This window comes from Entelurus aequoreus, linkage group LG01 (assembly GCF_033978785.1).
Source record: "Entelurus aequoreus isolate RoL-2023_Sb linkage group LG01, RoL_Eaeq_v1.1, whole genome shotgun sequence".
Classification (NCBI taxonomy): domain Eukaryota; kingdom Metazoa; phylum Chordata; class Actinopteri; order Syngnathiformes; family Syngnathidae; genus Entelurus; species Entelurus aequoreus.
Genome location: NC_084731.1, coordinates 93,379,898 through 93,407,384, shown reverse-complemented (window position 1 = coordinate 93,407,384; position 27,487 = coordinate 93,379,898). Strand labels below are relative to the sequence as shown.

At 37.3% G+C, this 27,487-nt stretch overlaps 2 protein-coding genes and 1 non-coding gene across 12 annotated transcripts in view; 1 reads left to right on the top strand and 2 right to left on the bottom strand.

Moving 5' to 3' along the window:
• Positions 1 to 848: 848 nt before the first annotated feature.
• Positions 849 to 921, bottom strand: trnam-cau (transfer RNA methionine (anticodon CAU)). Its single transcript has one exon. It is a non-coding gene; the product is annotated as a tRNA-Met (tRNA).
• A 1,199-nt stretch (positions 922 to 2,120) lies between these two features.
• LOC133659423 (N-chimaerin-like) lies at positions 2,121 to 26,136 on the bottom strand. Of its 9 annotated transcripts, none has more exons than XM_062062198.1 (16): positions 25,422 to 25,850; positions 22,915 to 23,011; positions 22,524 to 22,612; positions 16,889 to 16,927; positions 16,553 to 16,608; positions 14,835 to 14,866; positions 14,634 to 14,747; positions 14,007 to 14,133; positions 13,772 to 13,933; positions 12,833 to 12,910; positions 12,683 to 12,767; positions 8,832 to 9,005; positions 8,668 to 8,745; positions 8,471 to 8,608; positions 8,296 to 8,401; positions 2,121 to 3,157 (listed from the first exon to the last, which is right to left on the bottom strand). In XM_062062198.1, exons 3-16 carry the CDS (start codon positions 22,540 to 22,542, stop codon positions 2,986 to 2,988), a joined length of 1,380 nt encoding a protein of 459 aa, XP_061918182.1. In that variant the 5' UTR covers positions 22,543 to 22,612; positions 22,915 to 23,011; positions 25,422 to 25,850; the 3' UTR covers positions 2,121 to 2,985. The 9 variants fall into 9 exon arrangements, with proteins under 9 accessions (XP_061918182.1, XP_061918175.1, XP_061918180.1 ...); XM_062062191.1 differs by having other exon boundaries at positions 22,908 to 23,011; positions 25,401 to 25,845; XM_062062196.1 differs by having other exon boundaries at positions 22,908 to 23,011; positions 25,422 to 25,845.
• LOC133659413 (FERM, ARHGEF and pleckstrin domain-containing protein 1-like) overlaps positions 25,426 to 27,487 on the top strand; it is a 90,995-nt gene continuing 88,933 nt past the window's right edge. For both annotated transcript variants that reach the window (XM_062062181.1, XM_062062176.1), the window contains exon 1: positions 25,426 to 25,680. The gene's annotated coding sequence lies outside the window, so the exon portion shown is untranslated. The remainder of the gene's footprint in view (positions 25,681 to 27,487) is intronic.

The following is a 27,487-nucleotide window of genomic DNA, read 5'->3' as shown; positions in this document are numbered from 1 at the left end:
TATATTTTTTATCGCTATATTTAGTCTATTTATACCTGCATTGTCCTTTCCATCATTGTAACTGAGCTACTGTGTGGAACAATTTCCCTTATGGATCATTAAAGTTTGTCTAAGTCTAAGTCTAATCATAACAAATCACTGGAGAAATATTTTAGACTTTTTAAATAAATTAAATAAACTCGTTTTTTGAACAATTTAACAAGACAGAGTAACAATACACCAAGTAATACTTGCAAAATATATATACATGTAAATGTAACATTATCAATAATATAACAGTCTGAACAACACAACAAAACCAGAGCTACAGTATTTGTAAAAAAATAAATAAAAGAGAACTGAAAAATGAATAAACTCGTTTTTGAACAATTTAAACAATACATTAACACAAGACAGAGTAACAATACACCAAGTAATACTTGCAAAATATATATACGTGTAAATGCAACATAACAGTCTGAACAACACAACAAAAACCAGAGCTACAGTATTTGTAAAAAAAAAAAAACACACAAAAGAGAACTGAAAAATATATAATTTTCATCACGATAGTAGTATGACCCGATACTGAAATTGGCTTCATTACGACTGATGTATAACAAAATCAAAAAGGCAATTATGTAAAAGTTTATTAAAGGAATGAAAGCATGAGAGGGTTTTTGGATACGCCTAAACACCGGCAATTGTACTCAATAAACCACAAAGGAAAACACTATGAATTACAGTATTTCCTCTTAACAATTCCGAGCAAATAACAAGTGAAACTCTAATATTAGCAATTATATAAAACTTGTAAATGCAAAAATGGAATGTTGACGACAGGGTTTGCAAAAAACAGAAAAAAATTCTGCCCCGTGTGAGGCTCGAACTCACGACCTTCAGATTATGAGACTGACGCGCTGCCTACTGCGCCAACGAGGCCTGATGCATCTGTGTAACACTTTGCATTATGTCATTGAGTATATGTTAAATACGTTGATATTTTATTTCTGAATTCACGTTTGAAACTGCTTTAGTTACGAGTTACAATATACACTAAACTTCCAAAATGTTTAACATTTGGGTGATATGACCAATCATCGTCGCTTATACCAACATTCTCCTTCTTCACTCAACTCAATCGGACCCGCCTCTGTCCAACTTTCTGCAATATATTATTCAGCATGAATAATATATAATATTCAATGATATATAGCACCCAGTTTCTTCAGGCTTTATTAGCATAGTCCAAGATTGAACCAATCACGGACGATGAAGACATTCCGCTGCCTCACAAGAAAAGGCGGTTGTTTTTGGCTCATCGCCATCTAAACAAAAACAACATTTTGTACTTTTTTGACAGTGCAACGTACATATTATTTAATTGTTATGCCGCTAATAGGGATAGCGGTGAGTATTATTCAACTTTCCACGTTTTCACTGGTGTGTGTTTACTATAGTAAGGTATAGTTACACTAATCATTTTTAGTCATATTCATTTTATATTGTTTTTTTTTGTTGTTTTTTGTTATTATTATTTTTATATATTGGTTTTATATGTATTTATTTTGGTGGAGCTAAGGCTAATATTTGAATATTGTTTTTAATATTGTTGTGCAGCACTTTGGAAACATTTTGTTGTTTAAATGTGCTATATAAATAAAGTGGATTGCATTGGATTACTACAAAAAGTGAATTTATTTTTTTGTTTGACTGTACAGACTTTCTAGCGTTAGCAATATAATATAACAATTTATTGTAATTAAAAGTCAATATGAGAACATGCGCTGTATAAATGATTGGATTAATAACTTATATTAACTGAATGAATAAATGAATGATATTTATATTGGGCCGGCTATTTCCGGCTTCGTTGGCATAATTCAACATGTAACCAATCACAGACGAGGACGACACGCAGCGTCACTGAATTGTATTATTTATTTAGCTTGTCATTTTTAAACTGCATATTCTTGAACACACCCAAATAAATGATCAAAACAGAACTAGTAATACTTAACCTGAAATTAAAGTAAAACAAAAAAATCAAAGCTGACTTTTTAAAATCTTCAATTAAGAAATATCAAAATTATGGAAATGACAACATAGTGAGATGAGTGCTGTAAAATAAACACACTTCATAGTTAACAGCATGTTTAATAATTTAATTCCCTCATGCAGAAAATATAGAAAAAAATAGTGTACAGCAATGACAAAGTAACATTCTTATGATGTGTCACGGATCATAAAAGGGTTATTAGTGGTCATCAGGTTCAGCTCATCAATGTTGGTGGTGGTTAGCACATGAGGAAATCAAACAGTTTTTACAGTATATATCGTTTTTAAAAATCACATGACAGACACGAAATATAATAGAAAAATGCACTTTCATTTGTTACAACAGTCCAGCAGTAAGGTGTTTTTTTAACCACCTTAAATTTTTTCATGAAAAGCCTTGCAACTAACAGTTAAATCAATGTCCACTTGCCCCGACAAAAATGGGGTGGAAATCACATATTTTGTGTGCACAGGCAAGCAAAACGCATCTTGACTGCACTTGGCCTTTTGTCAAACGACACTACTGTATCGAAGAAAATGAACATTGCAACACAATTCTTCAAGTTAGAGTTAACACTGCTCTGTGGCATTACGTTACGCTTTAGCGAGATACAATCACATTTTTATTTCCAAAAAACAAGAGGGAGTTGCTACTACTGTGGTTGCCATGGATACCTTACTGCAATACATCGATTAATTGTGGCTCAAGATAGCAAGCTCCAGGTTGAATTGGAAGAAAGTTGAACCCAACAAGAAGGCAGATACAGCATCCTCTTGACGGCTCGAACACAATGTGGCTCAGTGTTTGCACTTTTTGAAATATCTTCCTTCTAAAATTTCTATGTAGCTTCCTGCAGGTGTTCCCGACAAGACAGGCTGTCGTGTTGAACGAGATGCACTTCGTTGGTCACTCGCCTTTGTCCCTCCCCTGCTTGCTCTGACGCCTCTTCAGAACAACACGTCCTCGTTGGTAATGAGCGTTTCCACCACCAGCCTCTGGTAGCGGATGTCATTGAGTGCCGTCATGGCGTCCAGCCCAGGCGCTCTCATCAGCGTGGGACCAAACACGATCCCCAGGTTCTCGCTGGACATGAGGTTCTCCTTCTCGCACTGGGTCACCCTGAGGGGAGAGACAAGAGGGATCAAAAATGGTAAAAGAAGAGCCATAAAAAAAAAATATATATATATATATATATATAAATATATATATATATATATATATATATATATATATATATATATATATATATATATATATATATATATATATATATATATATATATATATATATATATATATATATATATATATATATATATATATATATATATATATACATACACTACCGTTCAAAAGTTTGGGGTCACATTGAAATGTCCTTATTTTTGAAGGAAAAGCACTGTACTTTTCAATGAAGATAACTTTAAACTAGTCTTAACTTTAAAGAAATACACTCTATACATTGCTAATGTGGTAAATGACTATTCTAGCTGCAAATGTCTGGTTTTTGGTGCATTATCTACATAGGTGTATAGAGGCCCATTTCCAGCAACTATCACTCCAGTGTTCTAATGGTACAATGTGTTTGCTCATTGGCTCAGAAGGCTAATTGATGATTAGGAAACCCTTGTGCAATCATGTTCACACATCTGAAAACAGTTTAGCTTGTTACAGAAGCTACAAAACTGACCTTCCTTTGAGCAGATTGAGTTTCTGGAGCATCACATTTGTGGGGTCAATTAAACGCTCAAAATGGCCAGAAAAAGAGAACTTTCATCTGAAACTCGACAGTCTATTCTTGTTCTTAGAAATGAAGGCTATTCCACAAAATTGTTTGGGTGACCCCAAACTTTTGAACGGTAGTGTATATATATATATATATTTTTTTTTAAATACGAACGTTAGCACAGACTCATTTTAAATTAATAATACAACACACAAGTTTGATCATATTGTCACACTCGCAATTCTGGCCCTATGACATCAGAACATCAATAATTGAGCTAACTTTTATCATATGAATACATCAAAATGCAAATAATGCCACATTTATGAAAATATTTTGTTAATGTCTTTGAAGATGTTATTTCAAATAAGTTGTTAAATATAGCAATTTTTGACATTAGATTAGATTTAGATTTATTGGTCCCTGTTGGGGAAATTCATTTTTACTGCCATACATTTAAACAATAGACATTACACATCACGAAACAAAAATAACAAAAAGACATCATACATGACCAACACATTTACAGGCTTGTCAGACAGGTCGGCCGGGCCTGCTGTTAAGGGCGGCTATAGCTGCAGGAAGATAAGGCTTTTCCTGAAGCAGGCCCTCCGGAATTTGATGGTTCTGTACCGGCGCCCTGATGGTAGTGGGGTGATGTATTGGTGTAGTAGGTGAGTGATATCCTGGACTATCGTGTTTGCCAGTCGAATGATGGACCTCTGGTTTAAATCTGAAATGTTGGGTGTGGGTAGGCCGATGATTTTAGCTGCTATGTTTGTAATGCGTGTGAGTTTGGTCCGGTTGGTTACAGAAAGCATAGTGAAAAAACATGAGGAACAGTACATACCTGTAAGTATGATTGAACAATGCTTTGGTAAAGTAATAACAGGAGGTGAGGTGCAACATATAGTCCTTTAAGTTTACAGATGGCTGACAGTCTTTGTTGACTTCTTTTTTGAATGTCCGTGGTGTGCTGATCAAAGGTGAGTTTATTGTGCAAGGTTACACCCAGGTATTTAAAAGTGTCAGCTGTTTTAACTGTTTGTGTGTTTATGATGATGGGGTGCTGAGGTAAGGGGGGGTTGAACCATATTTATTTAGTTTTATTGGCATTGATCTCCAGATAACTGGCTGTGCATGACTCTGTGAAATGTTTGACTGTGTTATGATAATAATGTCATGTTCACATGACATTATTATTGTTAAAGTCATCGTTTAATACAGTATACCAGTGGTTCTCAAACCAAGTAATACTTGCCTCTCCAAGTATTACCATAATGACCAACATTAAAATACAGTAGCGTAGCGGGCCTAAGTATTAATTAAAAACAAGGCAGAGATTTTAATGAACAAGTATATTTAATATTTACTGAAACATTAAACGAAGTTTATATTGTGTTTGAATATACTGTAGAAAAATAAAACACTGTACTTCAATCAAGTGATTCGTTTGTGTACCACTCAATGCGGCCGAGAAAACCACAGTTTGAGAATCCCTGCAGAACACAATACAATATCCATCCATCTATCTTCTATCGCTTGTCCTTCTCGTAAATGAATATAAATGTATTAGGATCGCCTCACGATATTGTTACACAATTGCCTATGCATTTGATTATTATTGTTTACGGACACTAAAAATATCAAATAAATAAATGCAGATTTTGTGGTAAAAAAAATAAATAACTGGCAGCTGAGTCACCAGAATGATACCGTAAAATGTACGGTAATTTTTACAGCACGTTACTAATACTATTTCTAAATAGAAAAATGGTGCCACTGTTTTTTACGGTAAAATTCTGGCGACTGAGCTGCTGGCTTAAAAATCTACGGTTGTTTTTAAAAAAAGGTACCACTGTTTTTTCCTCAGTAAAATTCTGGCAAATGCTGTTTTTTGTTTTTTTATATTGTTAAATCTTTTGTACTTTTTACAGTGTACAATTTGATGAATGACTTGCTTTGTAATCATAAATCAGCCAGATATTTGAAGTATTTCTTTTAGTTTTAACAACAAAATGTTTGGAATCTGTGCTATTATAATATTTATTGCCTTAAAATATATGCAGTTGCATGCAGTATATGTAATTTTATGTCAAAATAGAGATAAATAGAAGGAGTACTTTATTGACATTATTTCCAGGCTTTCGTGAGCATATAAAATTAAGTGAAAGGGGCCAGATCTGGCCCCTGGGACATCTGTGGTTTTAATGGGTTGTAGCGTAAAACATGTGTAACAAAAAGACAAAATACACTAATATTAGCCAGTTTTGTCTAAAGATTACCGTATTTTTCTGACTATAAATCGCTCCGGAGTATAAGTCGCACCGGCCGAAAATGCATAATAAAGAAGGAAAAAAACACAAGTCGCACTGGAGTACAAGTCACATTTTTGGGGGAAATGTATTTGATAAAACCTAACACCAAGAATAGGCATTTAAAAGGCAATTTAAAATAAATAAAGAATAGTGAACAACAGGCTGAATAAGTGTACGTTATATGAGGCATAAATAACCAACTGAGAACGTGCCTGGTATGTTAATCTAACATATTATGGTAAGAGTCATTCAAATAACTATAACATATAGAACATGCTATACGTTTACCAAACAATCTGTCACTCCTAATCGCTAAATCCCATGAAATCTTATACGTCTAGTCTCTTACGTGAATGAGCTAAATAATATTATTTGATATTTTATGGTAATGTGTTAATAATTTCACACATAAGTCGCTCCTGAGTACAAGTCGCACCCCCGAAAATTCCAAACTATGAAAAAAACTGCGACTTATAGTCCAAAAAATACGGTAATCATCTTTAGAAGGGCCACACAACAGGCTCCCTTAGATTGTCTCGGACCAGGAGACAGTATGCGGTTAAAGTGACCAATCAGAAAGGAGGGGAGGTCCAATGGGCAAAAAAGGGCAAACAGAGTCCGCACTCGAGAAAAAAAGATGCCGTGCGCACTCACAGAAAGGCTGCGAAAGTGTAAAATGAGTCCGCGCACGGAGAGTTATTTTTTGACGCAAGGAAAAAAGTTTTGATGACATAGTTCAGTTACATTTAGCAGCCTTTTATTGGGGGTAATGCTTGCAGTAATACCGTATTTTTCGGACTATAAGTCGCAGTTCTTTTCATAGTTTGGCCTGGGGGTGCGACTTATACTCAGGAGCGACTTATGTGTGAAATGATTAACACATTACCGTAAAATATCAAATAATATTATTTATCTCATTCACGTAAGAGACTAGACGTATAAGATTTCATGGGATTTAGCGATTAGGAGTGACAGATTGTTTGGTAAACGTATAGCATGTTCTATATGTTATAGTTATTTGAATGACTCTTACCATAATATGTTAGATTAACATACCAGGCACGTTCTCAGTTGGTTATTTAGGCCTCATATAACGTACACTTATTCAGCCTGTTGTTCACTATTCTGTATTTATTTTAAATTGCCTTTCAAATGTCTATTCTTGGTGTTGGGTTTTATCAAATAAATTTCCCCCAAAAATGCGACTTATACTCCAGTGCGACTTATATATGTTTTTTCCTTCTTTATTATGCATTTTCGGCTGGTGCGACTTATACTCCGGAGCGACTTATACTCCGAAAAATACAATAAATGCAAGTCTTAGCATTGTCAGCAGTGTTTCCCATAAACTGCCAAGATACCTGTGGCGGTGGGGGCGTGGCTATGGGCGTGGTCACCATGACATCATCAAGTAATTTGCATAATTTAGTACAATATGATTTTCTCTAAAAAGGCTCAAAAAATGTATACTTACTAATTAATAATAACAGTTTTGTTTTAAACGTCCATCCATCCATATATCCATCCATTTTACAATATAATTACAACACTTTATGTACATATTTATATACAGATTTGAACAATAAGTTATTCACTGAAATATATTTATTAATTGTGGTTCTTACAAAAAATATATCTTATAAAATATAAAAGCTAAAATGTCTCTTAAAGCTCTGCCCCTTTAATTAGTGCATACTAAATAATTTAACTTTAGCCTACTACTACAACCATATTATTTACCAGCAACATAAAGTGAAACAGAGGCAGAGGTGTCCTGCCACAGTCAGTAACAAATAAACAGAAAACAGTAGTGGTCAAATACAAATAAGGCAACAAGAGAAGTATCCTACACTTCTCTTTTGTAAAGTAAATCGGAACAGCCTATATGGGCATCTACATCAACTATATGATTTGCCTGAGAAGCTGGACAGGACAAAAAAATAAAAAATTAAAAAAAATTTAAAAAAATTATTTTTATTTTTTATTTGTGGCGGACGTAATTCTTTCGTGGCGGGCCGCCACAAATAAATGAATGTGTGGGAAACACTGGTCAGTATTGTTTTAATTCACTGCAATTCACTTTTTTTTCCTTTTTACAGTAAATCAAAACCTGTTTACCGTCCCACTTAATCATCCTGCGGTACAAACTTACATATAATCTGGGTTTACTGTTGGGAACAGTGCTATGATGATTTCAACTGAATTAAGGTAACCTTTTGAGGTGCGCCATGAGGTACCGCAGTGACTCGCAGTGAGCTGGCGGCAGCAGCTTCAAGGCCTCATGAAGAGATTCCAGGCGCTTTTCTGCATCCGTGTTCTCTGCAGAGAGAAAAGGAAGAACATAAATAAAGTCCTTAAAACGTGTCCTGTGAAGTGGTGAGGGCCTACTTGCGGACTCTATGACGTGCGGGTAGGCGTCGTATGTGATAAGGGGAATGGGTAGCTCTCGAAAGTAGAGCTTGAGCGCTCCTGTGATGATGTTGATGTCCTCGTAGGCGTTTGATGAGATATCCGCCTTCTCGCCATCTGTCGACACAATACAGTGACAGGGAGGGGCTTGCCAGTTTACTTCCCGCTTCTCTCACCTCTATCAAACGCCAGCTTGACATCTTCAACCAGCTCACTGAAACCCGATATTCTGTACAAACCCTCCGAATGGAGACCTGGAGAGCAGGAGGAGGCCACCGTTAAAACCACAAAAAGTGATCACAAACAGGCTCTGCTTCAGTCAGCTCTCGGCGCCGCTCACCTCTGGCTTCAATTTCCTGGATGCACATGTCGACCACCATGGGCCTCTTGGTATTGTGCGCTTTGACTAGCGTGGTCAGATCGCAGCTGTACACTTTCTTAACGTGCCGCAGGTCCGGCTGGCAGTCGTTGGGCACCACTTTGGAGCACTGCTTGTGGACATTCAACCCACAGTCTGACGCACACAAGAAGTTTAGTTTATTTGAATGTAGGGCTGGGCACTGAAACCCAGTTACATAATAGCACTGGTGCCAGCGTAAGCGGTAGTACCCAGACTGAAAAAAGAAGCTGTGGGTGCTTAATTTCGGTGCAAAATGAATGCAATTGCAGCAAACTAAAACAAGTGCTTGGCGATGACATTCATTTTTCTTTTTTTTCATTTATTTATTTCAGGCAATGACATAAAGAAGTACAAAGTTGACAACACATAATATAAATTAATATAGTGCAAAAGGTAGTGTATAGTATGTAATGCATGATTGTCCAGTTTTGCCTGAAAGGGAGTGGGAAGAAGATAATTTATTTAATCCCACCCCCAGTTCTCCATTCAGTGATTATTCACATGAGTTTCACTCTTACTTTGTTCAAGGATTATAATACAGATGTTGTATCATAGTGGCATTACCACAGGTAACGATAACAATGTAGGAATAATGAATATACCAACAATGGTAATAGACAACATAGCAATAATGGTAATAGACAACATAGCAATAATGGTAAGGAAACATTGAGCACATGTTAACACTTTGAGACAGAGTACAACAGCAGGTCAAATTAAAGACCCTCATCTCTATATTTGAACCAGACCCCATGTTTGTATAATAGTTTAAATCGATTAATAGTTTGGCATTGCTTGTGTTGCAAGTCCAGTTTGTTCCATAGTTTTACTCCGCATACAGACACACAAAAACGTTTACGAGTGGTCTGGTTACATGGTTACGTTACATACAATGTAACGTAACGTCTTTTAAGTAATTTAACGTACCGAAAGAAGCACACAGCTCTTTTTAAACTTTATTGCCAACCTTAACACACCAACAGCAGCCCTCATAACGCCTTATAGCAGTGCAAAGCTAGCCAGTAGCCACCACAACACCACTTCCTCACTTTGCATTGAAATCAGTACCGTATTTTCCGCACTATAAGGCGCACCTAAAAACCTCCAATTTTCTCAAAAGCTGACAGTGCGCCTTATAATCCGGTGCGCCTTATATATGGACCAATATTGAGCCACAACAGGTCTCGCAACTACGGGATGCATAACGTAACACCAGCCTCTACTGTAGCGTCTATTCTATGCGCCTTATAATGCGGTGCGCCTTATATATGAACAAAGTTTTAAAATAGGCCATTCATTGAAGGTGCGCCTTATAATCCGGTGCGCCTTATAGTGCGGAAAATACGGTAGCTTTGTGCACATGGAAACATATAATCCGATTAAAAGCCTAACCGGAATAAAAATGCTTCATGTAAACATGCCATTCAGAATATTCTGACCCCATCACACACACATTCCCATCAAAATTTAATTCCGATCGAGACGGGTGGTTTATGCCAATAGTCATTCAGATTGTAGCGCATGAAAACACATCTTCCGAAATTCGTGTTAAAACTATCCTTACTCCGCATGTTTTTGAGGTCCGCTATACTTTGGTGGTGGATGGGGAACTAAATTAAATAGTATCGGAATGAAGCAATTGTCTTGCTGCTGCCTCCAGCCCATACTTGCCAACCCTCCCGATTTTCCCGGGAAACTCCCAAATTTCAGTGCCCATCCCGAAAATTTCCCGGGGCAACCATTCTCCCAAATTTCTCCCGATTTCCACCCGGACAACAATATTGGGGGCGTGCCTTAAAGGCACTGCCTTTAGCGTCCTCTACAACCTGTCGTCATGTCCGCTTTTGCTCCATACAAACAGCGTTCCAGCCCAGTCACATAATATATGCGGCTTTTACACACACATAAGTGAATGCAAAGCATACTTGATCAACAGCCATACAGGTCACACTTAGGGTGGACGTATAAACAACTTTAACACTGTTACAAATTTGCGCCACACTGTGAACCCACACCGAACAAGAATGACAAACATTTCGGGAGAACATCCGCACCGTAACACAACATAAACACAACAGAACAAATACCCAGAACCCCTCGCAGCACTAACTCTTCTAAGACGCTACAATATACACCCCCGCTACCACCAAACCCCGCCCCCCTCTATCCCGCCCCCCCATCTCCCGAATTAGGAGGTCTCAAGGTTGGCAAGTATGCTCCCGCCATTCAACACGTACACAGGAGGCGTTATATACTGTTGAGTTCGTTGCCCTAAAAACGGGACTAGCAAAAACAAAAACAGTGAACACAAGGAAAAATTACAGCGACAGCTTCGGACAAGCAGAAATGCAACAAAGCCATGTTTGTTTACAGCGAGTCACCGCTTTTTTAGCACCTGTAGTGAGCAAACTCGTCCTAGAGATGGCGCCATAGCACAAGCAATAACGCATCTTTACGTTTATGGTATGGCGCTGTGCATGTGAAGGTAAAGTATTCCGATTTAAGGTGTGATGCATAAAAATGCACGTCATAATCAGATAATTTTTTTTCAGAGTATATATATTCAGGAACATTCTAATCCAAATTATGATCAGATTAAATAAATGTTGCCCATGTACACGTGGCTAATGATGGTGAGCGAGGTTGCATTCAAGAATCACAGTAATTATGAGGATGAATATTACAAAAGTCGCCTTTTGCACGTTTTCTATGTTCTCTATTGCTGCAAAATTGATGACAATTGTATTTCTTGTTTTGGGGTGTATTACTTAACTAACATTCACTTTATAAACAATCATCCCTTGCCACACCACGGTTCAAATATTGCAGCCTTACCACGTCGCAGATTTTTTTTACAGCATATTCAAAAATGTTTTGGTCCTAAAGTTCCAAGCGTATAAATGACTAAATAAACTAAAACTATCATTACTACAATAGTTTTGGCCACTGGAAGAGACCAAACCAATCAGAGCGCGCTGTTCAGTATCGTGGCCACTGATTGGCTCATTGATTGATTGATTGATTGAGACTTTTATTAGTAGGTTGCACAGTGAAGTACATATTCCGTACAATTGACCACTAAATGGTAACACCCGAATAAGTTTTTCAACTTGTTTAACTTAAATTCAACTTGTCCCCTTAAATTGATTCATGATACAGATATATACTATCATCATAATACAGTCATCACACAAGATAATCACATTGAATTATTTACATTATTTACAATCAGGGGTGTGGAGGGAGGGGGGGGGGTAGGATATGGACAGCAAGTAGTGGACATAAAGAGAGAGAGAGAGAGAGAGAGAGAGAGAGACAGAGAGAGAGAGAGAGAGAGAGAGAGATCAGAAGGCATAAGAAAAAGTATCTGCATTTGATTGTTTACATTTGATTATTTTACAGCCTCAGACAGTGTAAAAGGGTGATAAATAATGTCTAGAGGGCTCTCACAATATTGAAAAACACATTTAGAAGGTAGTGAATTATCAGTTTTATATATGTTCTCGCTATGGAAATATTTGATTTATAATTAAGGATTCCTACTTTGCGGAAATTCAAACATGTGCGGATGTAATTGAAGTATTTTAATTACACGTCTGTTCAACTTGAACTTCACAAAATTACATACAAACATGTTTGTTTTCTTTCAACAAAAATGTGCTTTTTTCCCATTTTCTAAGTACCAGTCAGGTACCGGCTTCGTTTTTCAAGTACAGATTTGCTACTCGTATCGGTTAAAATGTAAGCGATACCCATCCCTAGTTGCATGCATGTGTCTGTGTGAGGGTTACCTGCGCACTTGACTCCCTGAGCGATGAGCCCCCACATGAAGTTGGCGCAGTACTCGCACCAGTGAGGGCCACGAAATGTATGAACCTGATGACAGATGCGCAACACGATTACACACACGAGTTGTGCTCTCACACACAAAAACACCTCACCTTAAAGTTGTGGACTTTCTCGTATTTGGGCACCATGTCGCTCTCCCTCAGCGTGGCTCGCCGCACTAGTGACGTGAGCTGCGAAAGGGCAAAAGATCGGATTGGCGGCCAGAAGGTGGACGGGGATGTGGGTTTAGATGGCGACTTCATATGGTTTAAAGCGCCGCCAGAGACCGGCAGCTTTAGAGCGGAGTCACTGCTACTGCCTTTCAAACCAAGGGCGGCCGCAACCAAAGAACCTTTTTGACGGACGCGCTTCTCAGCCCGCCTACCCGATTGTTTTTTACCTCTCCAAACGATAAGAGCCTCGCTGTTCGGCATCCTGTGTGGTACACCGACTGCTTCACTAATTCACAAATACCGGGAGCAAGCTGTAGACTCAGAAGAAAAGCTGCCTCTGAAAAAGATGTGTGAGGACCCTCCAACAATCAGCCAGTCCAGACAAATCTGCTCTACAGGTCGGCCAGAAAATCCTAGTGCTTATCTTCTACATCTCTGAAAGTAGACTGACGCATGCATCTCTCTGTTGAAGGCGAGTGCTTCAGCCCACATGGATGAGTAAATGTGCCACCTCTACACTGAGCCAGGGAGGGAGGGCGAGGGTGGGGAAGAGTTACCGGTCATTGGGAGGAGAGCGAACCAATAAGATTACAGTGATTCTTTCTGCCACTTAATCGTTAAAACAAAATGGTCCCTCGACAGAATGGCGCGCAGCTAAACGCTTGTCTTACACCTTTCTTGTTTGATCTTGCGTCTCCATTCTGCTTCATCCGCAATACTCTCTAATTAGGAAAGTGCAGACGTACACAGGACCCTCTCACCCGCACCACCACGAGTGACAGCGGCGTACAAAATACACCTCAGGTCACCTCGCCTCATGAGTTTGCGATGTGGCTATACTGTAGGTTATCTGGAATCAATAATCTTCATCAACCTCACCCTCTCTTCAGCATTGTGGTTGTCTTTGATAGGCATCGGGCCATCGGGGGCTTCTCGGCTGTGTGGCACGTGTTTCTTCAGTGTGGGCTCCATGTTGAGGGTGGTGTAGCCCACATGTTCATAGATTGGGTTAATGGTCATTTTAGCGATGTACTCGGCTGCCTAACAAAAAAATAACACTCTTTTAGAATAGAAACTTTGATGTAAAAAATAGTCAACCCAGCTGCTCCCTTACCTTGGTCTCAATGTAAAGTGTGATGAGGCCATCTGTGACCAGGTCATGGATGGACTCGAACCTCTTCTCCCCAACAAAGTGCTTCCCATCGTGGTAAAGGCGGAAATTTTTGGTCTGGCTTCCGAACCTGCACCAGGTGACGGGAAACAAAATCTGGACTTTTTCTTAATGACTTTTAGTACAGGGACAAAAACTGGGCCAACACTTTTTTTCTCTTTAGTCCTTAGTGGATCAACATTGTAAGATCATTAACCCAAAATCAAATATTTCCTTCACGGAGGAGTATTTATGGAAGGTAATTATAACCACAGGGAGAACATGGGATTGGATGTGTGCAGGTGGAACACAGCTATGAATAGTGATGCTCCACTTTAAATCCAGCTCATTCAGATGTGTGATGATGGTTCACATTCACGGTAGCCATATTGCATACTGAGAATTAGCGACCTCTGTGGTGGAAATTTATTTTTGGTCTATTTCTTTTGTCAGAGTTACAAGTTTCAGAAAAAATAGCTGTCATGCAAAACACAAATGTCCACTGCAGAGGACCCTGGCTCTCAGGGGGATGTACTGACTTTCCATGTCTTAGTGTTTGGCTTGTGGAAACCATTCAAGGAGTGTGCCTACCTTAACGCCAGGGTGTATGTGCCCGGCTGTCTCTGACTCTCTCGAATGAGGTAGCTGCCTTCAGCCTGACTCAGGAGCTGGTCGGCCTCCTCTCTGGAAATCATCCCATGGTACCTGAACACAACACATATCTGAAGTTTGTACAAAGGAATTAAATTGAAATATCTCACAACTAAGCATTACTAAAGAGCAGGGACTCACTCTCTTCCATAGTATTTTGGCCGGTTGTCCACCTACAAGAGAAAAATACATGTTATGACCAATCATAAAAGTGTGAAGCATAAAAATTTTAAAAAAGTTTGGGAGATGATGCTGGCCTTACATAACAAAACATTATTTTCAACCAGCGGGTGAGTTGGCGTGTGCGGAAGAGCAGAGATGATCGTATGAGTCAAACAAAAAGAGCCGCATATTTCGTTGCCTTGTACAAAAGTAATGTCAGGGTTCTAAATCAGTGGTTCTCAAATGGGGGTACGCGTACCCTTGGGGGTACTTGAAGGTATGCCAAGGGGTACGTGAGATTTTTTTAAAATATTCTAAAAATAGCAACAATTCAAAAATCCTTTATAAATATATTTATTGAATAATACTTCAACAAAATATGAATGTAAGTTCATAAACTGAACATCAAATCAAGTAGGCTATTCCATTCATTACAATGCAACAATGCAATATTCAGTGTTGACAGCTAGATTTTTTGTGAACATGCTCCATAAATATTGATGTTAAAGATTAATTTTTTTGTGAAGAAATGTTTAGAATTAAGTTCATGAATCCAGATGGATCTCTATTACAATCCCCAAAGAGGGCACTTTAAGTTGATGATTACTTCTATGTGTAGAAATCTTTATTTATAATTGAATCACTTGTTTATTTTTCAACAAGTTTTTAGTTATTTTTATATCTTTTTTTCCAAATAGTTCAAGGAAGACCACTACCAATGAGCAATATTTTGCACTGTTATACAATTTAATAAATCAGAAACTGATGACATAGTGCTGTATTTTACTTCTTTATCTCTTTTTTTCAACCAAAAATGCTTTGCTCTGATTAGGGGGTACTTGAATTAAAAAAAAATTCACAGGGGGTACATCACTGAAAAAAGGTTGAGAACCACTGTTCTAAATCAACACAGACAAATATTGATGGTTGACTTTCAATTATCACATTGTGCAAACGTAAGTAGTGGCAATTTTAGATATGGGCCACATGGGCAATTTTCCTGGACGGCATTCTTTAGTGGGCGTCACAAGGATGGGAGGGGGAAAAATTCAGTGCCAACTACCATAGGTGCAGGGTCACATTAGAATTAGCACGGTCATCACCAACTGTAGTAGTAAAATCCTGGAGACAGTGGTGGTTTCTGGCATGTGCGGAATGGATACAGTAGATTTCCTTGAATCCTTGGGATAAATTGGTTTAAAGTGGCAAAGGTATAGATGTGTGTGTTTAAACTAAAGAACTTGACAGTTTATCCTTAATTTGGTGGATTTATTAAGATGTGGTGTTGATGCATTCATACACACATCAGCATTTGGGAACAAGAAAGAAACGACATGAGAAAGTGAAAAATAATATTGTGCCGGTTTATATAATTGTCTCAAAAAACCTACTTGTCAACATTGGTACTGTAAGAACTGACTGGCTGTTTTTTTTTTAACCTTTATTTACCCAGGAAGGTCACACTGAGATTAAGAATCTATTTTGCCTGCCACACACATATTTACACGAGTGTGGGTGGCAGTGGGAGCAAATTGGGTGAAGTGTTTTACCCAAGGACACAATGACAGTGACTAAATTGGCTGAAGGTGGAATCTTACCAGGCGCCCCTGGACGATCACTCTACCACCTGAGCCACACCGTGAGATAGTCAATAATAATAATAATAATAATGAAGATAATCAAATTAGAATTCTCACCTCACTAGTGCAGGTCACCCTGCGTGGGTGTGGCGCCTCCTGCTGGAGCTGATACACTGCAAGTTTTAATTGTGTTATTGTTATACTTTTGGTTTATTTTGAAAATGCTAAACAAAGCACATCACATGATTATACTTGCACAATTCAACATGTCCGAAAAGATGTAGGATAAAGCAAAGTGCAATCCACCCTACACCTTCTCAGAGTCTGAGCATTTACTGATGGTTACAATTTTCAAGTAAACCAATATTACATGTTCAGAAGTACATGATATGATGGTGAATAAAAGAAAATTAAGTCATGACACAAAAAACATGAAAGAATACTCATACTTACAGTAAGACTTCCACACTGGTGGTCTGTATTCATCATGCTCTGAGGACGCAAAAAGAATAAATATCATTTTTATACTTAAAATCTGTTGTAAAAATGTACTGATTTGAGAAGAACAGGCAACAATACTCTCCAGTTACTTGAACTTACTTCTGTAAGCATACTGCCTTTCTAAATACATTTTCCTCTACAACTGAACTTGAGGTTCAACTCCAGCTATTCCCAAAATAAAATGAATGAGGACAAGACATATTGAGTGATGGATATTCATATTTTCTTTTCTCAGCGCAGTCAAACTAACAGACGCTTCCTGTCTTGGCGTATTCTGTGTTCACTACACGGACCTTATCTTTGTAACAGCGACCATCCTTGTATCCTGTCTTCAAAATAACTTACCCTGGACAAGGCTGTTTACAGTATGTCAATGCATCAAATTATCCCTGTCAGACGTTGTATTTTAGAGTCACACTACTGCATATAGCAACAAATACAACGGTCTATGGCAGGGGTGTCAAACTTGAGGCCCGCGGGCCTGAACAGGTTTTATCCGGCCCGCGGGATGAGTTTGCTAAATATAAAAATTAGCCAAAATTTTTGAATGAAAGAAACTGCTGTTCTAAATGTGTCCAGTAGATGTCGCAATAGCAATTCTTTGTATCTTTGTAGATTATGCTATGTAAAAAAAAACAAAAAACCACATGATGTTAGTACATCAGTACATCCTGTAATTTTATTTTTTTATCTTGATAGATTGAAAATTAACACCAATGAGTTGACTGATGAACATAATCACATAATTTATTCAGAAAGTATAAATAACGACAAATAAAGGTAGATTACTATTAACCGCAACATGTAAGTGTAACAAAAAAACAACAACAATATGATTTGTACATTTTCAGAATGTGCTTGTTCAATTTTTAAACAAAGAAAACAATCTGAAGTGGTCTTTACTTTTAAGTTATCGTGCTGTGATTTTACCAGTCCGGCCCACTTGGGAGTAGATTTTTCTCCATGTGGCCCCCCATCTTAAATGAGTTTGACACCCCTGGTCTATGGCCTGCATTGATTGATTGATTGAGACTTTTATTAGTAGATTGCACAGTACAGTACATATTCCGTACAATTGCAGGGTTTCCCACACATTCATTTATTTGTGGCGGCCCGCCACGAAAGAATTACGTCCGCCACAAATAAAATAAAAAATAAAAAATTAAAATTAAAATTTTTTTTTTTTTTTTTTGTCCTCTCCAGCTCCTCTGGCAAATCATATAGTTGATGTAGATGCCCATATCGGCTGTTCAGATTTACTTTACAAAAGAGAAGTGTAGGATACTTCTCTTGTTGCCTTATTTGTATTTGACTTTATTAAATGTATTTATATTAGAAACACAACATGTGTATATAACAAAGGGTGCAAAGTATGCAGGCAGTAGGAAACACATGGTTAAGTGTAGGGAGTAAAACTGATGGCAGTCTAAAGTTCAAGATTTTTGGAGCTCTTTGTTCAGTGGATCAGATGTTTGATGAAGCTCTGTGTCTATCTACTACCACTACTGTTTTCTGTTTATTTGTTACTGACTGTGGCAGGACACCTCTGCCTCTGTTTCACTTTATGTTGCTGGTAAATAATATGGTTGTAGTAGTAGGCTAAAGTTAAATTATTTAGTATGCACTAATTAAAGGGGCAGAGCTTTGAGACATTTTAGCTTTTATATTTTATAAGATATATTTTTTGTAAGAACCACAATTAATAAATATATTTCAGTGAATAACTTATTGTTCAAATCTGTATATAAATATGTACATAAAGTGTTGTAATTATATTGTAAAATGGATGGATGGATGGATGGATGGATGGATGGATGGACGTTTAAAACAAAACTGTTATTATTAATTAGTAAGTATACATTTTTTGAGCCTTTTTAGAGAAAATCAAATCATTGTAGTAAATTATGCAAATTACTCGATGATGTCATGGTGACCACGCCCATAGCCAAGCCCCCACCGCCACAGGTATCTTGGCAGTTTATGGGAAACACTGAATTGACCACTAAATGGTAACACCCGAATAAGTTTTTCAACTTGTTTAAGTCAGGGTCCACGTTAATCAATTCATGGTATAAATATATACTATCAGTATAATACAGTCATCACACAAGTTAATCATCAGAGTATATACATTGAATTATTTACATTATTTACAATCCGGGGGGTGGGATGTGGAGGGGGTTGGGGTGGCAGGGTTAGGTTTGGTTGATATCAGCACTTCAGTCATCAACAATTATATCTACAAAATGGACATTGAAACAGTGTAGGTCTGACTTGGTAGGATATGTACAGCGAGCAGTGAACATAGTGAGCTCAGAAAGCATAAGAACAAGTATATACATTTTATTATTTACATTTGATTAATTACAATCCGGGGAGGTGGGATGTGGTGGGGTGAGGGTGTTAGTCTAGGGTTGTAGTTGCCTGGATGTGTTCTTTTAGTGCAGTTTTGAAGGAGGGTAGCGATGCACTTTCTTTTACACCTGTTAGGAGTGCATTCCATATTGATGTGGCATAGAAGGAGAATGAGTTAAGACCTTTGTTAGATCGGAATCTGGGTTTAACATGGTTTGTGGAGCTCCCCCTGGTGTTGTGGTTATGGCGGTCATTTACGTTATGGAAGTAGTTTGACATGTACTTCGGTATCAGGGAGGTGTAGCAAATATTATAGACTAGGCTCAGTGCAAGTTGTTTTACTCTGTCCTCCACCCTGAGCCAGCCCACTTTGGAGAAGTGGGTAGGAGTGAGGTGGGATCTGGGGTTGAGATCTAGCTTGTTCTGGGATGTTTGGAGTCTAGATTTGAGGCTTTTAGAGGTGCTGGTGTACCAGGAGGTACATGCGTAATCGAAAAAGGGTTGAATGAGAGTTCCCGCTAGAACAGTGGTTCTTAACCTGGGTTCGATCGAAACCTAGTGGTTCGGTGAGTCGGCCTCAGGGGTTCGGCAGAGCCTCCGCCGCAGCGGTCAAGACACACCAGACTCATGAATTGATTAACGTGGACCCCGACTTAATTAAACAAGTTGAAAAACTTATTCGGGTGTTACCATTTAGTGGTCAATTGTATGGAATATGTACTGTACTGTGCAATCTACTAATAAAAGTTTCATTCAATCAATCGTGTAAATAAAAACTTCGCCCTAACGGCGTATCTGTACTGTAAAGTTAAAATTTGAATGACAATAAAAAGGAAGTCTAAGTCTAAGTATTATGGATACCCCCAAACAATGTTCCCTCTAATATTCCATCTGATTTGCAAGTGTGTAATTTGTTGTGAGTTCATGCACTGTGTTGGTTTTGTTCTTTGAACAAGGTGATGTTCATGCACGGTTCATGTTGTGCACTAGTAAAAAAAACATAACTTTGTCTTGAATTTGAAAAAATAAAAAATAAAACATTTTATTTTTCACTAAAGAAGGGTTCGGTGAATGCGCATATGAAACTGGTGGGGTTCGGTACCTTCAACAAGGTTAAGAACCACTGCGCTAGAATCTTCATGGTGCTTTTGTTGACCAAAAAGGAGATTCTGTAGAGAAATCTTGTTCGTTGGTTGACCTTTTTGACTACCTTGGTTGCCATTTTATCACAGGAAAGATTAGAACTTATTATGTATTTACTGTGTCCTTATAATGTGGCAGTCCCTGGTGTAGTGCGTTTACCTATGAAGTGTATTGTTAAAATAATTGAGAGCTTTGCTAAACTTCCAAGTAGGGCTGGGCAATATATCGATATATGCGATGTATCGCGGGTTTGTGTCTGTGCGATATAGAAAATGACTATATCGTGATATCGGAGTATACGTTCTCACGCAGTTGCTTTTAGCTGCTGGCATTACACTACAGGCTCTTCCCACTCTTTGTTGTGTCTCCTTCTCACAGACAGCAAGCGCACATTCTTACATACATCACATACTGTCACGTCATACGTCACATACGTATACGCCCTCGCGGCGCAGAGACGTAGCAGCATGGCTAAAGTTAGCTGTGTTGCGAGCGGTAATACGAGAGAAAGAAGGTGCGAATCTGGTAACAAATGAAGGAAGAATTAATTCCCAAGAAAAACAGCAGGGGGCCCATCGTCTGGCGGTGGTTTGGCTTCAAGCGGGAAGATGTCGAACAGACAACCGTAATTTGTCAAGTGTGGGGCAAAAGCGCTGCTACAAAAAGTAGCATTACTGCTAATATGTAGCATCATTTGAAAAGTCACCCGCTAGAGAATCAAGAGTGCTTACTCCGCATGTCAACATGTCCGTTCGGTGCCACACGCCCACACCATCAAAATGCCGAGGCAAACATTTCCAGATCAACACCGTATGGAAAAAAAGAGTCCACGACAAAAGGAGATAATGTCCGCAGGAACCTACCACATAGCGAAGGACGTACACTATTTGATTTCCTACTATGCAGCTCATTTTTATTTGACACTTATTGAAATATCTTGTGTGACATCATGTTTTTAAACTATTGTAGTGGCGTTCTGTACAAAAAGTGCACTTTAATTTAGTGTTGTTTTGATAAGTCATCTTAGTGACGTCATGCACAAAAGTGCACTCATAGCTTGTTTTAAAATGTCTCTGACAATCTTGCACTTTCTGTTTTGAAATTACATGAATGTTTGTGCCACTGCTTAATAACTGTTTAATAAATACAGTTTTGGTCAATTGACTTAGTTGTGATTTCCCTCTCTGCATGAAAGTTTAAAATGAGCATATATTAACACAGTATGAACAAGAATGTTTTAATGTAGACACATAGAATCATCATATTGCTGTGATTACCGTATTTTTCGGACTATAAGTCGCAGTTTTTTCGTAGTTTGGCCGGGGGTGCGACTTATACTCAGGAGCGACTTATGTGTGAAATTATTAACACATTACCGTAAAATATCAAACAATATTATTTAGCTCATTCACGTAAGAGACTAGACGTATAAGATTTCATGGGATTTAGCGATTAGGAGTGACAGATTGTTTGGTAAACGTATAGCATGTTCTATATGTTATAGTTATTTGAATGAACTTGAATTACCATAATATGTTACGTGAACATACCAGTCACGTTCTCAGTTGGTTATTTATGCCTCATATAACGTACACTTATTCAGCCTGTTGTTCACTATTCTTTATTTATTTTAAATTGCCTTTCAAATGTGTATTCTTGGTGTTGGGTTTATCAAATAAATTTCCCCCAAAAATGCGACTTATACTCCAGTGCGACTTATATATGTTTTTTCCTTCTTTATTATGCATTTTCGGCAGGTGCGACTTATACTCCGAAAAATACGGTATATGCATCAAGTGTTCATTCAAGGCTAAGGCAAAAATATCGAGATATATATCGTGTATCGTGACATGGCCTAAAAATATCGAGATATTAAAAAAAGGCCATATCGCCCAGCCCTACTATGAACTGTATTGTTAAAATAATTGAGAGCTTTGCTAAACTTCCAAGTTTATGGCTTCACACAATATAGAGAGATTGACAACAATATATTCTGCATTGCAGAGGCGTGAATGATCAGTGACGAGAACAAAAGCATTCAATTAAATCAATTAGATTAGGGCAGAATGTGAAACACGATGTTGCTTACCAAACACATTCAGGGCCATCGTGATTCTGTAATTTGATGATGGAGATGAACAATAGAGAAATCACATCCAAATCCCAGGCCTTTAAACTCTGTAAAAAATACAGATAAACACAGGAATAAGAATAAGTCGTCACCAAAAGTCTGAATTGGAAAGCAGCCAGCATAGAAAATTCCGCATAAACAAATGATTCAGCAATGAGCGATGAGCTAACATTAGCGGGTTTATTGCATTAGTTGACAAGACTAAACACAACTCGTGGCAATTTAAAAACCGCTAAGAATGAAACGCTGTCTAGTTAAACCAAGACAAACCCCGCCGCGAAAAGTCAAACCACGCACCGGCGATTCCGTCTAACGGGGAGCTGATAAAAGCGAAGTACTCACACATTACCATCCATTCTGCAATGTGGTCGCCATCTTGCTGGGTCACGTGATCAGTCTCGCCCTCTCCTGTGTTGTTATGGCAACAGTTAGCTGGCTAGCTGACGCTAAACACATGGCGACAAAGTATCGTCTTTTTTTAAAGTGTGACAAAGCGGATAAATTAAAGAATACAAGTAAGTGAGTACATTTTATCGATATGGCACTTCTCACAGAGAGAGCCCACAAAGTGCTCCACATGGTTCAATTATAAATAGTACAATCAAAACAAACAGGCTACAGCGTGATACAACAACAGAAACATTGCAAAATATAATAAAATATGATAATAAAAATAGTATATACAATACTCAAAAAATGAAAAAGTTATATTATGGGAATGCACACTTAAACAGATATGTCTTTAACTGGCTTTTAAAATTTTCAACAGAACATTATAAATAGTATAATCAAAACAAACAGGCCACAGTGTGATACAACAACAGAAACATTGCAAAATAGAATAAAATATGATAATAAAAATAGTATATAAAATTCTAAACAAAATGAAAAAGTTATATAATGGGAATGCACACTTAAACAGATATGTCTTTAACTGGCTTTTACAATTTTCAACAGAACATTATAAATAGTATACCAAAACAAACAGGCCACAGCATGATACAACAATAGAAACATTGCAAAATAGAATAAAATATGATAATAAAAATAGTATATAAAATACTAAAAAAATTAAAAAGTTATATTATGGGAATGCACACTTAAACAGATATGTCTTTAACTGGCTTTTACAATTTTCAACAGAACATTGTAAATATTATATAAAAACAAACAGCCACAGCGTGACACAACAACAGAAACATTGCAAAATATAATAAAATATGATAATAAAAATAGTATATAAAATACTAAAAAAATGAAAAAGTTATATTATGGGAATGCACACTTAAACAGATATGTCTTTAACTGGCTTTTACAATTTTCATCAGAACAGTATAAATAGTATATCAAAACAAACAGGCTACAGTGTGATACAACAACAGGAACATTGCAAAATATAACAAAATATGCTAATAAAAATAGTATATAAAATACTAAAAAAATGAAAAAGTTATATGATGGGAATTCACACTTAAACAGATATGTCTTTAACTGGCTTTTACAAATTTCAACAGAACATTATAAATAGTATATCAAAACAAACAGGCTACAGAGTGATACAACAACAGAAACATTGAAAAATAGAATAAAATATGATAATAAAAATAGTATATAAAATACTCAAAAAATGAAAAAGTTATATTATGGGAATGCACACTTAAACAGATATGTCTTTAACTGGCTTTTACAATTTTCAACAGAACATTGTAAATATTATATAAAAACAAACAGCCATAGCGTGACACAACAACAGAAACATTGCAAAATATAATAAAATATGCTAATAAAAATAGTATATAAAATACTAAAAAAATGAAAAAGTTATATTATGGGAATGCACACTTAAACAGATATGTCTTTAACTGGCTTTTAAAATTTTCAACAGAACATTATAAATAGTATAATCAAAACAAACAGGCCACAGCGTGATACAACAACAGAAACATTGCAAAATATAATAAAATATGATTAAAAAAATAGTATATAAAATACTAAAAAAATTAAAAAGTTATATTATGGGAACACACACTTAAACAGATATGTCTTTAACTGGCTTTTAAAATTTTCAACAGAACATTATAAATAGTATAATCAAAACAAACAGGCTACAGCGTGATACAACAACAGAAACATTGCAAAATATAATAAAATATGATTTAAAAAATAGTATATAAAATACTAAAAAAATGAAAAAGTTATATTATGGGAACGCACACTTAAACAGATATGTCTTTAACTGGCTTTTAAAATTTTCAACAGAACATTATAAATAGTACAATCAAAACAAACAGGCTACAGCGTGATACAACAACAGAAACATTGCAAAATATAATAAAATATGATTAAAATAATAGTATATAAAATACTAAAAAAATGAAAAAGTTATATTATGGGAACGCACACTTAAACAGATATGTCTTTAACTGGCTTTTACAATTTTCAACAGAACATTATAAATAGTATAATCAAAACAAACAGGCTACAGCGTAGTACATTGCAAAATAGAATAAAATATAATAAAAATAGTTTATAAAATACTAAAAAATAGAAAAACTTATGTTATGGGAATGCACACTTAAACAGATATGTCTTTAACTGGCTTTTACAATTTTCAACAGAACATCTTTGATGGCTATCTTGACTTAAAACCATTCTTTAAAACTTGTGTGGAAAAAGCCGGTTAGCTTAGCATGTGGCCACTAGATGCTGGTTGGATCCCCGTACGAACCCACTGCATAAGCGTGTTTTGTGTCTAAAAACACGCCAGACACCGGCACGTGTTTTTGCTAAATTAAATAGAGAATATTCGACCTGGTGAAAATGAACGCAAACTACCTGCTGGCTTCCACTTCTTACCAGAAGACGGCGCGGTCGAGCCGAGCGGCGGTGCATGAAGCTACAGGAGGCGGCGCGTTGCCCTTTATTGTCCTTACAGAAAGCCCTGAAAGGCTTCATGCACCGTTTCCCCCCCACACACATTTGTCTTAATGGCGAATACCGCGAAGAGCTTGCGTCCTTCCTTGAGAGTGGAACGCTTTTGAAGCGAGGGTGACGGATTCCCAGTCTGGGCTGCAAACAGCGGCTACGACTGACGGACCATCCCGCAGAGAACTGGGTGAGTTCAGCATTCTGTCCGGATTACTAAACGAGGTTACACGTAGACTCTCCGGGACTCATTGTGTTGCACCTTTCCAGACTATTTGCTCGTTGAATTAATGGCTTCCTTCCTCACAAAACGCAACGGCGGGCGAGTCTGATATTTGTATGCAATATCAGGCTTGCCATTGTCAACACGTCACCATCAATATTGAGTAATCTTTAGCCTACTGACATCTTCACTGCGGCCTAAAGGATTACTCTGCTAACCTACATCCTGGCTTTCACTCTGTCAACTGTACACACATCGTCTTCCTTGCACACAGGTTGTTTTTTTTACTATGTTTAATAATGTGTTGGAGATGCCCTTCCTCCAGGGTGGGGGTGAGAAGGGGCATCACCTCAGATCTTGCACTTATTGCAGTGAAATTCTGGTCATAAATCACATTATAGTCTCATTTCGTTGAAATTCATCTTCAAGCTGCTGCAGGTGGACACAGGTGTGTTCCATCCCATTTTTCAGTGATTTCTTTCTTCTCTTTTTTTTTTGTCCTGTGCAGCTTCTCAGGCAAATCATATAGTTGATGCTGATGCCCATATTGGCTGTACACCTTTACTTTACAATAGAGAAGTGTGGGATACTTCTCTTGTTGCCTTATTTGTATTCGACTTCATTAAATTGATTTATATTATTATTTGGTGCAGCCAAAGATTTCTGTCAATCATTGTTGACAGAAATGTTGAAATGTAATATTTTTTCTACACATTTTTACAACATTAGAAACCATTAGTAAATCAGAGGCTACTCAGAAGGTGAAATAACTCCTGGAAATTACTGGCTTTTGAATGGCCAAAGGTATAGATTTGTGTGTCCAAGTTAAAGGATTGATTGATTGATTGATTGATTGATTGATTGAAACTTTTATTAGTAGATTGCACAGTGCAGTACATATGCCGTACAATTGACCACTAAATGGTAACACCCGAATAAGTTTTTCAACTTGTTTAAGTCGGGTTCCACTTAAATTGATTCATGATACAGATACAGTATATACTATCATCATAATACAGTCATCACACAAGATAATCATCAGAGTATATACATTGAATTATTTACATTATTTACAACCCGGGATGTGGAGGTGGGGGCTTAGGTTTGGTTGATATCAACACTTCAGTCATCAACAATTGCATCATCAGAGAAATGGACATTGGAACAGTGTATGACTGACTTGGTAGGATATGTACAGCAAGTAGTGGACATAGAGAGAGAGAGTTCAGAAAGCATAAGAATAAGTATCTACATTTGATTATTTACAACCTGGGGAGGTGGAAGGGGGAGGGTGTTAGTTTATGGTTGTAGTTGCCTGGAGGTGTTCTTTTAGTGCGTTTTTGAAGGAGGATAGAGATGCCCTTTCTTTTACACCTGTTGGGAGTGCTTTCCATATTGATGTGGCATAGAAGGAGAATGATTTAAGACCTTTGTTAGATCGGAATCTGGGTTTAACGTGGTTAGTGGAGCTCCCCCTGGTGTTGTGGTTATGGCGGTCATTTACGTTAAGGAAGTAGTTTGACATGTACTTCGGTATCAGGGAGGTGTAGCGGATTTTATAGACAAGGCTCAGTGCAAGTTGTTTTACCCAGGAAACGACAGGCTGTCTTCTTTTAATAGATTTATTACAATCCTTGCAAGTTAGGTAATGTTTGCTGTGGTCTGGAACAACAGGGCACACAAACAATTATCTGAAATGCAGCCAATATTACATACAGACAATGTTTCATGAGACATGCAAAACTAAATGATATACAAAGAGGATTAAAAGTAA

Coding starts and splice junctions, on each gene's coding strand:
- LOC133659423 (XM_062062202.1), bottom strand. Junction 14,867..16,552: donor GGGTGACCTGCACTAGTGAG/GTGAGAATTCTA, acceptor TTTCTCTTGTAG/GTGGACAACCGGCCAAAATA. Junction 8,402..8,470: donor GCACGTCATAGAGTCCGCAA/GTAGGCCCTCAC, acceptor TTCTCTCTGCAG/AGAACACGGATGCAGAAAAG.